Source organism: Papilio machaon, chromosome 19, assembly GCF_912999745.1.
Source record: "Papilio machaon chromosome 19, ilPapMach1.1, whole genome shotgun sequence".
Taxonomy (NCBI): Eukaryota; Metazoa; Arthropoda; class Insecta; order Lepidoptera; family Papilionidae; genus Papilio; species Papilio machaon.
In genome coordinates, this window is record NC_060004.1 from 2,591 (window position 1) to 19,702 (window position 17,112).

Below are 17,112 nucleotides of genomic sequence, written 5' to 3' on the forward strand. Positions count from 1 at the left end.
AGGCGTCCGGATAAAGCCGGACGTAGGTAGGCTTTTTGATTGCGTGTCCGGCCAAAATAAACGGTGTCCGGGTTGTCCGAGATTTGTTAGGCTTTTTACATTTCACAAATGAGAGTGGCCGAGCGCCGGCGACGAGAGTCAACTGTCGGTCGTGTTCGGCCTTTCTACCCAAATGTTCGGCCAAACCGGCTGGTCTGTCCGGCTATTAGATTTGGCGACCTGGCAACCCTTATTTCAAAGCAAAAAAAAAAAAACCTCTTCCATATCCATCTTTGATAGTAATAAACATTTGTTCGACAGCAAGGCCCTTCGTAAACAAGGCAAAAATCGTTGAAACTAATATTGTGTGGTTGCGATTGCAACGCGAGAATCGCGTTGCGCGAACTCCATACACACATCGTAGAATTTCCGACACTTACAATGTCTATTCGGTCAGTACAGGCATAGAGAATACTTATTATTATTATTATTCACCTAGTTTTGCTTCGCCATTTGGTCCTGGCCTTCATTTAAAAGTCCGGTCATTTAAAAGTCAAAGACGTACAGAATACCCTGTGTGTTTCTGTCAGACTCTTCAAATTTGTCGCATTACACGATCGAATAGTTTTTCCTATACAATAAGAATATATAAAACCAATATGAAGCCTATGCTCTTGATTCTAAGTCAAATTTTCCGTACAAGTTTTGCTGTGACGTCGGTCGCCATTTTCCGTAATGGCTGCCAGAAACACGACATCTATCCCGAGTTCCCGAGTTACGTTAACTTAGTGCCAACATCATCCGTGACTAACCCGCCGACAGTAACAACGGAACGCGTGCAGTTTCACAATTTTTTTTGTTGTTTGTATACTTGTTAATAGAAAAATGCTGGTAAAATTGATTAAAATGGACATTATTTCCGCCGTGATACACTACAACAAACGTAACTTATAAAACTAAACATATAACTGTGTATTTTAAGATTGGAGAAATAATGAATTTGACACCGCCGCAGCCTTTCTCTACGAATTGTCGTAAACCTTGTGGGATCGATTTTTAGGTGTTTATTAATGAAATTAGTAAAGTGTATGTGAGTGATATAATTGTACCGGATATTTCCTTTCTTCATGTTCTGCGTAGTGGCTGCAAATACAATCGATAGAGATAATAAAAAATGCATATTCTCCATGCTTTTGTAAATGTTCCGTTCGATAATGCTGGTATTATGTTCTAATCTTAATTGGAGTTATATCATTTGTATGTTTTGCCAAACACTGAAGTGATAAATCTCCGTATAACAGTGATGTGATGAGTGAATATTTTATGAACAAGTTTGGATTACACTGAAGTACTGTATCGTATAAGGTTAGTAAACATTTTAACAATTGTTTTATTCATTTAATTAAAAAGGAATAGGAGTGTGTTATTGGCCACTTAAATGAATACATGCATGTATTTTAATAGTGATAGTGGTATGTTCGTTAAAAGTTATAAAACTGATAAAATATTGATGTGCAAACAAAGAGGTACACACTATATTTTTTGTATGTACTTTATTTTTGGTGAACACATTTTATGTGTTTGCATAAGAATAAAGATTTTTAATACACTATTTACAATATTTACATCACTCTATTGTCAATCTTTATTAAGGTGTGTGGTCAGTGCTAGTTTATGCATTATGGTAAAAGATGAGTAAATTGTAAACCTCAATTTTTTATCTTTTATTAATTTATTATCTGTCACCAGTGACTCCGTCCACAGAGAATTAAAAAAAAACATAATTAGTAGCCTATGAGTTCTTCCAAAGTATGTTCTACACCTGTGTCAAATTTCAGAGAGATCCATGCAGCCATTCTAGAGATACTTTCAAATAAACAACCATCCATCCAAACATTTGCATTTATAATATAAGTAAGATTTACAAAAACACAACTTACACTGAACCCATAACAGTAGGCAGACAGTACAGGCTTCTGATTGATGCACCACTTTTGCATCTCTTATGCGTATAGCATGTCAGTGTCAGTCAAAACTGCCATTATCAAGTATTTCATCAATCTTGATGGTGTGAGCCTGTTTGGGATGGCAGTGATCAACACTGACCCTCACTCACTTTAGCAAATTTCCTTCACCAAAAGTGAAGGCTAGTGTAACATAGGCCATGCTCTTTATGGACAGATCAAATGATTTGTGGATGTTGGGAATCAATCATCAATATCTATTGTTTTGTATGAAAATTTTGAGAGATTCTTGTCATTAAACCTTTTCATATTTTTTTTATATGTTAGTAGTAGGGCTGCGGTTTCCACAACTGCATGTCTACTGTGTATTTTATATGATAAACAAATGAAAGAAAGTCTAAATAAAAAACGGAATAAACTTCTTAGGTTTCATTTGTGGGCATAGATTTTGAAATTGTTTGTAGAAAAAACTACAGCTTGTCTAAGGTGGAAATAGAAACTTCATTTTGGGACAATTTTCAATAATTTTTTTTTCTTATGTACAATGGTACAGAAGCCGTCCATGTCGGCAACATATTAGGCATATACACAAAAAAAATAATTGCTATTGTAATAACAATAGTTTAGACACATGGATAAATTTCAGTCAACAATCTATTTTTACGATTTTATTTTCCAAGAAATGAAATAACCTCGGCACCCCCATTGTGATTGTATTGTGAGATCAAGTATATAGAAAGTATGAAGGAAGAGTGAGACAAGTTAGTAACATATTAGACAATTGACAGTGCTGGTTGACATTTGACAGGTTGATGGAACTTGATAGTGATGCAATGAGCAGAATGATGTTTGAGCAGAAGGTTGTATGTGATAGATAGAAAGGTGCGGCCATCATAGTAAATGGAAAATATTGAAATGTCTCAAACTCTTGAGTTAGTCAAAATATACCTTACTACCTACAAGAAATAAATTATAAATATGTATATGTTTGTGTATGTTATTTTTTTATAGTGATAACCTTAAAATGTAGAATAGTTCCATCATTTGGGCATTTGTTTAAGCATTTATAGAGCAATCAATTGATCCTATCAAACTTATATCACCAACAGTATAATGCTATTTCAATAATTTTTTTAATGAAACCTTTTAACCAAGAGATTTGAAGATATCTGGGGGTGTAGAGGTGCTTTCACCGAGAACACACCCGAATGTTTCTTTTCCCAATACAGTTTGGGCACTTTTGACATCTATGTACCTCATTAAAACTATGTTGCAGCAAAAAATTATAAAACTTTATCTCTAATATTTTCATAATATCTAATGTTGTAAAATGATATGCAAATGTAACAAATATCACACTGTTTTCAGGAATTCTTATAATTGATGAAGTGAAATTTTAAATTGTCTTGCGATAATGTTATGTTTTTTATTCTGCAGGCACTGGAGCCACACCGCGAATGAGTTGCCGGCGCACCGCACCAACACGACTGCCGAGGACTATTAGTGGACGCGAAGTGACCTCTAGAAATCCAATAGTATGTGATAGAGTGGGGGTGGGTGCGTAGTGAGCACGGGGCGGGCGGCACCATGTCTGCGGCGCTGCTGCTGCTGCTGCTGCTGTTGGCGCTGGCCGTGTGCTCCTCCTACGGTAAGCCATACCGCAAGCGGTCCTTAGCGCTTTCCAACTCTTGAGTCTTGTGGGAACAGCTGCAGGCCGCAGGCCGCTGTGCCGACGCCAGCGCACCTCACTGTGGGCAATATTTCGATTTTCAAAGACCTTTACGTCTGATATTTTTGAGTGTCCTTTTTGCTTGAATGTTCTTTCTATAAATCGAGCCAAGTATAGGCGAATACACATCCTTGTATGCCTGTCACTGGTGCAATGCATACCTGTTGCTTTCAAGACAAGCCTCGTATTGCTATCAGCAGTACAATTTAAAATTTGTAAAACGATTTACCTACTTTATTGCAGTGCCATTTACATAATTTAAGTATTTCCTTAAAGGGCAAAAAATATTTCGACGCGACGATGCGTTTAAGCAGTGCTCTTGTATATACAATACGATTCATTATAAATTTAAAACGGTGCAGGTGACGGTCGCGTCTCTAAACGACCGAAACGTGCTTCCTCACTACATTTCAAATATAGATCGCTCAAATGGCGGGCGTTTTTCACAAATCCTCGCTTCATCCAGCGGCTCGCGGTGCGTCCGCCATCTGTCAGCCGCACCGACACCTGACGTTTGGAGCTTTTTAAAATGAAACTCATTCACTAAAGTTTTCAGCTACTTGTACTTATTTTATTATCATTATTTTATGCATCGATGTTTTTTGACGCTTTGGAGAAGGATGAATTTAATGGGTAAAAGTCACAACCATCCACCGGCAGATCTGCGAAGTCTCCCGCCGCATGCCACTGCTACATTATCTCGTTATATTCTCTTCACAATATTCCTTTATAGCGACTTTAAAATTGGACTATGGCATCCCTTTTTAAAAGTCATTAACGTTATTCGTAATTGTCACGTCTATGCAGTGACGAAAACGCGTCTCTGTGCTTAGTAAGCCGATAAATGTTGAGTGTGACACTGCCGCGTCCTGCACCAACCCAACGCATTCGACGTCCCTACCATATCTAATAAATCTAAATATTACTTATTGTTGCCATTTTTTTTTTTTTTTTTTTTTTTTAAAGTCTTGAAATGCATTTACGCACCCCTACGCCGGGCTGTGCAATGGCGTAGGGAGTGTGGGACTCGCCGGCCGCAGAAGGCGACCGGAATACCCACTAAAACCAGACTGCCCTCTGACGCGTTACGGCGGGGCCACGGGAAACGCGTTAGCTTACTTCCGTGACCCCGCCTGCGTTTGGCCCTAAGGGGCCCTCAATTTTGAGGCGTGGGGAGAAGGGCAGCAGCAAATTGCCGCCTCCTTCTCCCCACTCTTCTGCGCCGGAGCGGGGGCGCTAGGGGATCCCCTTCGCGCTCCCGCTCCCTCTCCTCCTTCTGCGATATGACAGTTTCGCAGAAGGAGGAGACCGCGTTCCAAGACCTCTCACTTCCCAACATGGCGCGCACGACGGCGGGAAGTGAGAGGTCGCCGCCTATCGCCGCCACCAGGGTGCGGCGCTCTTCTGTCCAGGCGCAGCACACTTCAAGTGTGTGCTGCGCCGTATCCTCATCGGCGCCGCACCCGTGGCAGCGCATCGTCTCTTCCCTTCCGATCCGACACAGGTACCGTCCGAAACAGCCATGTCCGGACAGCACCTGTGTCAGTCGGAAGGTAAGGGAGCCGTGGCTCCTCCCACACCATACTTATTGTTGCCATGCGGTAACTTTATCTAACTCGTATTGTCATTGTCAAGCTATTTCAGACATAAAATTGTGGTTCTATTATATTGATCTACATATAACAAAATAATTACTTTAACGTATACTAGCTTTTACCCGTGACTCCGTCCGCGCGGAATAAAAAATAGAAAACGGGGGGGGTAAAAATTTCCGTTTCCTGGTTCTAAGCTACCTGCCCACCAATTTTCAGTCAAATCGATTCAGCCATTCTTGAGTTATAAATAGTATAACTAACACGACTTTCTTTTATATATATATAAACTAGCTTTTACCCGCGACTCCGTCCGCGCGGAATAAAAAAAAAAATAGAAAACGGGGTAAAAATTATCCTATGTCCGTTTCCTGGTTCTAAGCTACCTGCCCACCAATTTTCAGTCAAATCGATTCAGCCGTTCTTGAGTTATAAATAGTGTAACTAACACGACTTTCTTTTATATATATATAGATTACGAACAGTATATTAATTTCAATTATGATTCTTAGCATATTTTTTCATTATGCCTTAGTTTCCATCCTTTTTTTTTAAATAATAAAGTGGAATATTACCTACTTATTTTTTTTCTTTTCAAATAGCCGTAAATCATGACTCTAGCAACCAGCTTAAAAATACACGCAGATTATGCTCATACTCTTGTACCGGCGTCGGGGTGCGAGGGTCGGCACGATTTACGACAGCCGGGAACGTCTTAAAGGTGTCCGCTCCGCGACTGTGAGAAATTTGAACATAAATAACTGCAGTTATTGAGTGAGGTTTAAGTCGTTATTTATGCGACGCGTCGCCATCGACGCCGCCATCGAGCGGACCACAGCTGCGGCGGCCGGTGCCGCTGCGCTGCGCCACCACTTGGCTGTCGCCTTGACACTTCATCGTTTGCTGCAAATAATTACTGCAAAAAGAGATATTATGATCGCAGTCCTCGAGCAGACTTGCCCGAAAGCATCAGATATAGAATGAAGTCACGCTAGGGCACGGCCATGTGTATCGCGCGCTCCGCAGCAAATTGTTTGACCAGAGACATGTCGCTGAGATGCCACCGCGACCACGCCGCGTCGGTGGCGCGGGGCGCTGACCGCACTCGGCCGCATTCTTTAAGTAATGGGATGAAGTCGCGTTTCACCTTTGTCACCAATCCCTCGCCTCTCACCGCCCGCTGTATTTAATACCACTTGCGATTATTGATGTGTGTAATAGTATAAATGGATTTAAAAACCTTACGAAATAAAAAAGATTAATTAAAATTGGTTCTCAATGAGCGAAATTCTGCAGTACGGTGCGTCGTTTTCCGTTGTGTTTGTTGTGTGGACCTCGCCAACCATTGTCCTACTAGACAACAATATGCGATTTCAATGTGATCGGGGCGTAACACAACATATACACGAAATGGAGAACAAATTTTAATAAAAAATTATTCCTAAAAGGAAATTCCAGCTTAGATCTTAAATCTACGATCTATAGATACTTAAATCATCTTACAAAGACTTTCGGCGTAAAAACTATGAACAATAAAGAATAGAAAAGAGAGTCCTAGGAGATTCATTCATTGCTACGGGCGGAGGGCGGAGGGCGGAGGGCGGCTTGCGGGAGGCGGTAAGGATTTGTTTAAGTGCTTTTGTTATGAAACTGGGTAGCATGCGTAATTTATAGTTTTTGTGCATTTCGTTGTGTGCAGCGCTCCTTTGTTTACTATAATGCGACAGATAATTAGTTTCGCTACGAGCATGTGTGTGTTTGTTGTATGTAGGTATAGGTAGGTATAGGTAGGTATAGGTAGGTAACGTACATTGTATCTTTTAATTAATTCATCAGATATTATACAATTATGAAATATTTGTACGTAAGTTATATTTTCTCTACAGTTAATAAAATTATAGCCTGTATGTAATATTAGAAAAAATTTAGATCGTATTTGCTTTACTTATAATGAAAAATCATTTTTTAACATTTTTGTCTGTCTGTCTGGTCGCAGCCGGGTTTCTTCCTGTTCCGTTATTTTCGACTAGTATTTTTGACTCTCTTTTGCTTGTATTTTGTGTGACAAAATACATCTTATAACATAAAATTTATTGAAAATCGAAGCTACGGCATTATTGAAATAATTTAACGTAGAGAAGTTTGTTATGATTTGGTCAGAAATGTTTGCCATAGCAATGACACACGGGCACTGGTGGCATTTTAAAATTATTCAAGGTCAAAGGCAAAAGTTAGTTTTATCTTATTTCAGTGAAATTATGAGCCAAAGAAACAAAATTGGAGATTATAAAGTTGCCTATTAAAGATCACTCAATACTTTTTATAAGAGCCACCGTTTCTGAGATATGTCTGTATATGCCGAGGAAATATATGGGACTAATTTCTTTGCATGCATTAGAAAGTGATGTAATTGAAGTGCTCCCAAGCCCAGATTTTTATATTCTTGGTTAGATAATACTTTTTTTTTTAATTCTGCGCTGACGAAGTCGCGGGCGACCGCTAATGTTATTATAATTATTTAAGAAGTGTTCATGAAAACTATAAAATGGAGCAGGTTTGGTGGAGTCCATGGAGTCGCCCGGAGTGTTGATGCCCGTGCGCGATCTATTCACGTTAGCCAAACACGGACCGTAGTATGAAATTGCTGCTAAAAGCAATGCTGCCGGCGGCCGTACGCCGACAGCCGACAGCCGACAAGTAAATACTCTGTAGAAGTTGCGGCGATGGCGTGTCCGATTTCTGATTATCCGATTGCATAAGTGCGCGCAGGAATTCGCAATAGCCTATTAGTTGCAGGCCGAGTGGCGCGCGTGTGCCGTGAACACATAGTCGCAGGTATAGTCTCGCTCCCTGGTCTCATGCGCACGCACAACATTCAACTCACTCTCGCTCTTACAATTATCATTCCACGTTTCATCAATTTACAATTAGTAATTTGCTTTTTGGGGGAAATTTTGATGGAATGTATAGCAGTGTTTCTGCTCTAAATAATCCTACAAATAATTACAAAACTTTTATTTTATTGAATCCTTTTACGAGTATATTACGGGCAGTTTTGAAAAGCTCAGAAATACAACAAAAATACAAATTTAGTATATAGTAAATGAATGAAGTCTTTTTGAAGAATTAAGTCCTATATTAAGGATGGATATTTGTTAAATGAAATAGTTTTCTTTCTGCAGAATTGTACTTGAAAATTTCAATACAAATAGAAATTGGGTAAGACCAAAGTTATTCTCATTGTACCTATATTATACAGTAAAGCATTACCATACGCGAAATCCGCGTGGATTCCGGCGGACACGACCGGTTGACGCGTTCGGTGACAAGAGAATTGTGTGGCCAGATAATAAAACATTTACCTGCCTAGCACCATTAGGCCCGATTCCCACGCGCCCTCACATCATACATTGCACGGCGATAGAGTAGTCGTAGCTGGCTGGTACGCTGGCCGCTTCCGACTTGGCCGTATTCAATGCGAAGCAATATAAATATAAAAAAAATCGCTTCACGCATACGACAGGACAATTCGATACGACTTAGTTTAGTATAGCGCGGCGCCTTGACGTCCGCCGCAGTCGCCTCCCCACCATGTTTCTTCACCACTCAATATATATTGCGTTCAATAATAATTTAAAAAAAAAAAAAAAAATATTGCGTTCAATAAGTTATGAAGAGTGATGCTGTATTACAGTCGCTGCGCCGCCGCCGCTTCTTATTTATTCCTCGCTACAAATAATAGGGGCTTCGTGCACAAAGCGATCACCTGCGCCAGCCCCGCGCCGCCGTGGACTGCCTCGTATTTTGATTTAATGTTTATGCATTACAGTAGGTACATAACTACTGCTATAAGGTACCTTAGTAGTAGTGACGTTGTCAGGCGGTCCCCGGCTATCCTGCGTGCGGAGAGATATTTGTTCAAGGAGTCATTCGTACGCGGAAAGGACGCAGGCGAGCGAGGCCGGTGCCCGGCGTAGACGTTGCGTGTTGACAGACTCAATATCAATTGCTTATTGCGTTCGGCGCGCCGCGCCGCCGGTCACACGCCGCTCACTCACTATTCATTAAATAGTTTCAACTATTATAGATAACAATGATAATATATTTGTAACCATTTTGACCTTATTGACAGAACAGACACGGATTGTTTTAATTTCCGCCGGCGCTCTGTTCTTAACCGCTTTAAAGCTATAATCCTTTAATCTTTTGTTTCGATCAAATGAGAAAATATTTTGCGCATTGTTTATTTAATTCAGTTTGTTTTAAAAATGACTTTAATTCGTGCTTAGGATGCGCAATGAAAAGCTATTTTTAAAAAAATGAATAGATACACAGACACACTGAGTGGTGAGTGGCTCGTCACGAAGACAACCATTTATATCTTCTTATATATAAAATTTCCATGTCACAATGTTAGTTACCGTACTCCTCCGAAACTGTTTTACCGATTTTTACCAATTTTTATATGCGTATTCAGTAGGTAGGTCTGTGAATCGGCTACTATCTATTTTTCATACCCCTATTAAGTTTTTTTAACTGCGCGCGGACGGAGTCGCGGGCGATAGCTAGTATACATATATAATTACGACATGATTTGACCGGCGATTTTTCGCGACCATTTGTTGGCCAAACTTATATACCATAGTCATTTTTATACAAAACTAGCTTTTGCCTGCGTCTTCCTTCGCGCGTAATTTAAAAATATATGTAGCTTATGCGTTCTTCCAGACTATGTTCTTTCTACATCTGTGCTAAATTTCATCAAGATCCGTTGAGCCGTTCCGGAGATACCTTCAAACAAACAAACAAACAAACATCGAAACTTTCGAATTTATAATATGATTAGTATGATTACATGGAATTATTATTAATGGAAACAAATAAATATTGAGTATAGTTAAGTTAGCCTCTGAAGGTATAAATTACTTATGATGATGAATTTTCATCATTGTTGTATGTTGGTGATGAAATGAATGAATTTTTGGTTTATATATGTTTTTGACATTTGTAATGTTAATGAAAGCGTTAATAATGCGCAGGCGGCGGGTGCACGTTCCCGGCGGGCTGGGCGGGCAGCTGGTTCCAGTCGGGCAGCCCGGCCCTCATCGCCATCAACACCACGCACATACACTCCAAAGGCGAGTGCTACGAGTCCGAGTCTTACGACAAGTTCCTGCTCTACGACAGGTGCGTGGTCTCTCGCCCAGCGCCCAGCGCCCAGCGCCCAGCGCCCAGCGCCCAGCGCCATCGCTTGTAGTGTTGCAATAATGTTTTATTGTTCATGTTGTGTTTGTTACAGGCGCGATGACTGCTACAGGTGCATGGTGATATTGGAAAAACACAAATATGTCCTACAATACAAAGAAAGTAAGTACGCACGCAGTTTTCACTGGCACTGGCACTATCTGTGTTTGCATACAGGTGATACCACCCCTGACTTTTTGACATTTTTCAGGTTTACATTATCTTTGATATTGTATTTCAACACAAACAATATTTCCTTTTTCACTAAATATATGTCGCGTGTGTGTATGTGTGTATGTGTGTATGTGTCTCTGTGTGCAGCGTTCTGCTCGGAGAAGGACTCGATGTCGTCGATCTGCGAGTCGATCAGCGGAGACGCGCCGCTGTACTCGATGTTCCGCAAGGAGCCCCGGCCCGAGCCGCAGCCCTGTCCCTTCCACCCGGCGCCCTTCACCTTCACCTACAGCCGCGGCTCCGGCGACTGCGCCAACCCGCCCTCGCGCGCCGAGGCCTGCACCGACGACTCCCGTCTGCTGCTGCGCTACATGGCCTGCCCCGACGTGCCCGGCACCGAGAGCAACGGTGCGTACTGCCGCCCAGCCCCATTGCCCCCGCTCCATTGCCCCCGCTAAACTGCACCTGCCACACAGCCCCCGCTCCACTGCCCCGACCAACAGCCCCGCCCATCTACCCCAGACACAACCCCCGTCCAATAGCCCGCGTACCACAGTCGCCGCCCCATAGACCCCGCCCCATATCATCCGCTCCACAGCCTCCGTCCCACTGCCCCTGCCACATAGCACCCACCCCACTGCCCCAACTAACGTGATGTTATCGGTGCACGCGTGCGGCGAGCAGTGGAGGAGCTGGTGTGCCTGGCGACGTGGAAGGAGGGCTCGACGCGCTACCTGGTGGGGCAGATCTCGCAGGTGCAGAGGAGGAACTCCATCGCCTCCGACGAGGACACTTTCAGGTGAGCGGAACTTCATTGACCGGCTGACGACCGCCTTTGCCGTCGTCGGTTCCGCCCTTGAGTGCAATACATGTTAATATTATATCCAGCCAAATAAAAATGTAGGCGAAGAATAATCGACTCCGACTCGACGCCAAAAGCGAGCAGTTCACTCTCGTCCACTTGAATTTGAATTGATTTAAAAAAAATATTTCCTTTTAAAAATGATAATATTAAATTACAGAAGCGTTCTCACAGACAATAGTTAGCTATAGATCGGTATGACATGTAACTATGTTGTGTCGCAGGTGTTTCGTGTACAAGGGGCAGCACGGCGAGCGCACAATGACCTACAACATCGCGCAGTCCGGCGACGCCACCTGCAACGGCCTCTCCTCCCCCACTGACGGCAGCCGCATCATGAAGCTCACCAACAGTGCGTCATTTACCTCCCCCCCCACCCCCCACCTCCCCCCACAACAACAATGTGTTGTACAGTTTACACCACACTTTTTATATTTATCGTACATTTTGCAGGCGACGACGAGCACAACCGCTGCCACTTCCCCAGCTGGATCGTGGAGCACCACAAGTGGTTCAGTCTCGACCACGCGCACCAGTACCACTTCACCACCAAGAACGCCACGCTCAAGGTGCGCCTCGCCCCCCCCCCCCCGCACCCTCGCCCCGCCGCCGCTTGCGGTAACATCAAATATTAACATGTGATCCCAACTGTCAGATAATGTCGGAGCGCGGCGCGGCGGAGGAGCGGCGGCTGGTGTGTCACTCCATCCTGGAGCGGCGCGACATGCGCTACATAAAGCTGGTGGCACACGTGACGCGCGGCTGCGAGTCCGGCCACGTCTGTCTGCAGTTCCACCGGCGCGACGGCGGCGTCCTCGAGCTGCAGCAGGGCGCCGCGCTCTGGGACTCCCCCCAGGACGCCTGCGCCCGCGCCGCAGACCCCGCGCTGCCCTACCTCACCCTCGTCACCACGGCGCCGGCGCCGGCGCGCTGCCCCCTCCTCGGCCGCTACACCGTGCTCGCCGCGCAGCCCGACTCCCGCCCCGGCGCCCCCCACGGCGCCCCCCACGGCGCCCCCCACGGCGCCCCCCACGGCGCCCGCCGGCGCCGGCAGCACGCCCATCCAGGTCTGTTTGTGCATCTTATGTGTCGACGACATCGGACACGACCGGATTCCGGCTACAGTTTAATGGACGTCCCGTACGATGTTCCGCAGAGGAGGCGGGCGAGGGCGCGGCGGACGCGGAGGACGACCCGGCGGAGAGCGAGGAGTGCGTGTCCTCGCGCTACCACAGCCTCAGTGCGGGGTGCGGCGCCGCCGGAGACGTCATAGAGTTCCGCTCTCACTGCGCCAGCGCAGGTGAGTCCATAGAGTGGGTCGTTTCAGGGGAACATTGACGCCGGGCATTAGCACGGGTCGATATTTACTTTTTAAATATTGAATAACAATAGTAAATCGAGTCAACGTAGATTTGTAATGTTATTAAAAAAAATTGTAATCGATTCGATAGTTTTGAATTTGTCTGTACCGTGTGTGGTCATCGTGTGCGCAGCGTACACTTGTCACGCGGCCTGGCAGGACTCCGGCCGCGGCTACGTCATCGCATCGCCCCTCGCGCGCGCCTCCTCGCACCCGCGCACGCTCTGCTTCGTGTACACGCTGCCTCAGCGCAACGGTGAGTGTCTGCCCCCGCCCCCGCCCCCGCCCCCGCCCCCGGCCCCGGCCCCGGCCCCAACACAACACTAACACGTGTCTTGTGTCCGCCCGCAGAGTCCCGCGGCGGCGCGCTGGCGCTGAGCGCGGTGTCCCGCACCTGCGACCGTCGCGTGCAGCCAGGCCGCACTGGAGACAGGGCCTACAACCTCACCGCCAACGGTAAACTTCCGCCCCCGCGCACTCCGCGCACTTCCCGCACTCCGCGCACTCCCCGCACTTCCCGCACTCCGCGCACTTCCGCACTCCGCGCACTCCCCGCACTCCGCGCACTTCCCGCACTCCGCGCACTTCCGCACTCCGCGCACTTCCGCACTTCCCGCACTCCGCGCACTTCCGCACTCCGCGCACTCCCCGCACTCCGCGCACTTCCCGCACTCCGCGCACTTCCCGCACTCCGCGCACTTCCCGCACTTCCCGCACTCCGCGCACTTCCCGCACTTCCCGCACTCCGCGCACTTCCGCACTTCCCGCACTCCGCGCACTTCCCGCACTCCGCGCACTTCCTGCACTCCGCGCACTTCCCGCACTCCGCGCACTCCCCGCACTTCCCGCACTCCGCGCACTTCCGCACTCCGCGCACTCCCCGCACTCCGCGCACTTCCCGCACTCCGCGCACTCCCCGCACTTCCCGCACTCCGCGCACTTCCGCACTCCGCGCACTTCCGCACTCCGCGCACTCCCCGCACTCCGCGCACTTCCCGCACTCCGCGCACTTCCCGCACTCCGCGCACTTCCCGCACTTCCCGCACTCCGCGCACTTCCCGCACTTCCCGCACTCCGCGCACTTCCGCACTTCCCGCACTCCGCGCACTTCCCGCACTCCGCGCACTTCCTGCACTCCGCGCACTTCCCGCACTCCGCGCACTCCCCGCACTTCCCGCACTCCGCGCACTTCCGCACTCCGCGCACTCCCCGCACTCCGCGCACTTCCCGCACTCCGCGCACTCCCCGCACTTCCCGCACTCCGCGCACTTCCGCACTCCGCGCACTCCCCGCACTCCGCGCACTTCCCGCACTCCGCGCACTTCCCGCACTCCGCGCACTTCCCGCACTTCCCGCACTCCGCGCACTTCCCGCACTCCGCGCACTTCCGCACTTCCCGCACTCCGCGCACTTCCCGCACTCCGCGCACTTCCTGCACTCCGCGCACTTCCCGCACTCCGCGCACTCCCCGCACTTCCCGCACTCCGCGCACTTCCGCACTCCGCGCACTCCGCGCACTTCCCGCACTCCGCGCACTTCCTGCACTCCGCGCACTTCCCGCACTCCGCGCACTCCCCGCACTTCCCGCACTCCGCGCACTTCCGCACTCCGCGCACTCCCCGCACTCCGCGCACTTCCCGCACTCCGCGCACTTCCGCACTCCGCGCACTTCCCGCACTCCGCGCACTCCGCGCACTTCCCGCACTCCGCGCACTCCGCGCACTTCCGCACTCCGCGCACTCCGCGCACTCGGCGCAGTCTCACACCCGCCATGTGTCCGCAGGCACGTGCGAGCAGAGCAGCAAGTACAACAGCGCGGCGCAGCGCCCGCCGCCCTCCGCCCTCCTCGCCCTGCTCGCCCTGCTCGCCCTGCTGCTGCTGGCCGCCGCCCCACTGCTGCCCCCGACACAACCGCGCCGGTGATACCACCGCCATGACACACCACGCAGCCACGCAGCCACGGGACACGCCTTTTATCATTTATACCATTAGAGTAATATTATCAAATTAGACATTCTGCTCGTGTTATTTTTCAATATCTAAATTTGACAAGAGCTAAAAATGTGAAGCTTTTTGAGGTTTTCAGCACATTTAACTTTAGTTTTTGTTATATGAATGTCCTTTCGTTCCGGCACCACCGGGGCAGGCTGTTCACCTTCACTGGCGCCAGTGGCACTGGCCTCAGTGGCACTGGCCTCACACTGGGGGGGGGGGAACTCCTACCTTTTAGCTGTAATTTTAATTTTACACGTTTTTCCTTTAGTTATTCCTGTGACTTGTCGATTTGTTGCAAGACATTTTATAAGTAAACTTTTAATATGTAAAGTTGGCAGCTTTTATAAGGTTTCGTGGAATTTTATATTACGTATTGTTTTAATATTTATTGCTTAATGTGAGTTTTAGTAATGTACTTATGCGTTGCGGACGCGCCTCTGCCGCGTCTCTGCCGCGTCTCTGCCGCGTCTTTGCCGCGTCTTTGTCGCGTCTTTGCCACGTTTTTATATTAGTCAGGAACTAAACAATGTTTAAATGAAACGAAGCAAAGTGATCATATTGTAAATATAAAGAGACAGTTTAAAATGCATTTTTTTTAGAATGTTATCATGTTATTTGTAATTATTGTATCCAAGATGTATTTGCAATGTCCGGCCTCGCCGCGCACTGCTCGCCTCACAAACGTACTCTAAACCTATATAGATAGAACTAAATGTAGGAAAAACTATCGAGCTCATCAGCATTTTTGTTTTACAATACGTCCATTTTTTCTTTAAAAATATGTAAAAGCAGCAGCAGCAGCAGCAGAGTGCGGCCGAGGCGAGGTCTGGTCTGGGCGCTGCTAACTCCGGACGCTGACCTTCATATTATATTGACCAAGAGTAATTTTAAAGTGTAATTGCTCATGCAGAGGGAAATAGGTTGGAATCTGACTTGTGATAGTGAGTGTAGTCTGTAAGGAGGCCGCGCACGCAAGTTCCTCGCACGCGGCGCAGTGCGCTGCGCACTTTGCACACTGCGCACTTTGCACACTGCGCACTGCGCGCCCTGTCTTGACTCGGCCGGTTTCTTTGCAGACATAGTTTGTAAGTGTTTATAAATTGATATGTCGACGCTTGCCTACGATCAACCTGTTATGTAAAACAAAGTTTAAAAACGTAGCCCAAAAAGACTATTGTAAATATATTTAGCTAATAATTTATATACGATCATATTTTATAAGTGTAATGCATTTTTAATAAAAAATACAGGACAGAATTATTATTAAAAATCTGGAGATAATAAATAGGGATAGATAAATCGAATGAAGAATATATAAAATACACAATGTTTGAGTTGTTTTGCAAGTGGTTGTGCACAGCGCAGTGTGCGCAGCGTGCGCAGTGTGCGCAGCGTGCGCAGCGTGCGCAGTGTGCGCAGCGTGCGCAGCCGCAGCCCGCTCGCAGTCTGCTCGCGCTCGGGCAACGCGCAAGTCGGGCCGCGCTTCACACTCTCCGGAATGCATTCGTATAGCGTTTAAGAATTTTAAGGAAGTTTTCAATAATTTCGCTTCTTTGTGTTGGAGGATCGATCGATGGCGCCATGAGATACGATTGGTAACTATTAATATGTAAGCCTATTATTATATTTTGATTACTGAAATATATTTGAAAATCAAGTTTTGTTTCATTTCCCGCTCGCGCCGCAGATATTCTCCAAACCTGATAACAACTACAACCACTTTCTAGTCCCGAACGACTTGAACATTGCATCTGTGACAAGTGATAGGGTCAGTGCGGAAAGAGATGGGATTTAGATTTTAGGGCGCAGTAGTGCTATTTTGTTGAACTGTGCAAGGGAACTTTTAGACATGATTAAATACAAAAAACCGCAAGAAATTACAACAAACAAACCCGTATTAATACAAAATTTCGACGTTTGACAGATGGCTGGGTTGGATTGCCATTTAAAAATCTTAATGTTAGTTCCGTTTTTCGCCACGGCCATTGTCTTTCCGCAGACTCTAGTTGATTTGAAAATAATACCGAGTGACAGACTGTTATCACTGATATGAAATAAATGGACTTGCACTGAACACGTGGTTTATATCTCCGCCATTTTGGTAACTCACTCAATAAGGGATTGTAAGTGTAACACGTATTGTTAACACTTGTCTGCAACAAACCCCTTCTTGAAGAAATTCTTTTCTTATATAGATTTATAATTTTTCTGTT

The 17,112-nt window shown here is 46.4% G+C and overlaps 1 protein-coding gene across 1 annotated transcript; it reads left to right on the plus strand.

The window, feature by feature from the left end:
- The first annotated feature begins 543 nt into the window (after positions 1-543).
- LOC106715591 lies at positions 544-16,103 on the plus strand. The gene is made up of 13 exons (XM_014508914.2): positions 544-1,344; positions 3,381-3,591; positions 10,304-10,451; positions 10,564-10,631; positions 10,830-11,090; positions 11,367-11,481; positions 11,769-11,896; positions 11,998-12,113; positions 12,200-12,611; positions 12,701-12,844; positions 13,038-13,160; positions 13,256-13,360; positions 14,688-16,103. Exons 2-13 carry the CDS (start codon positions 3,531-3,533, stop codon positions 14,825-14,827), a joined length of 1,821 nt encoding a protein of 606 aa, XP_014364400.2. The 5' UTR covers positions 544-1,344; positions 3,381-3,530; the 3' UTR covers positions 14,828-16,103.
- Positions 16,104-17,112: the final 1,009 nt, after the last annotated feature.

Coding starts and splice junctions, on each gene's coding strand:
- LOC106715591 (XM_014508914.2), top strand. CDS start 3,531: ATGTCTGCGGCGCTGCTGCTGCTGCTGCTGCTGTTGGCGCTGGCCGTG. Junction 11,482..11,768: donor TCCGACGAGGACACTTTCAG/GTGAGCGGAACT, acceptor GTTGTGTCGCAG/GTGTTTCGTGTACAAGGGGC. Junction 13,161..13,255: donor CACGCTGCCTCAGCGCAACG/GTGAGTGTCTGC, acceptor GTCCGCCCGCAG/AGTCCCGCGGCGGCGCGCTG.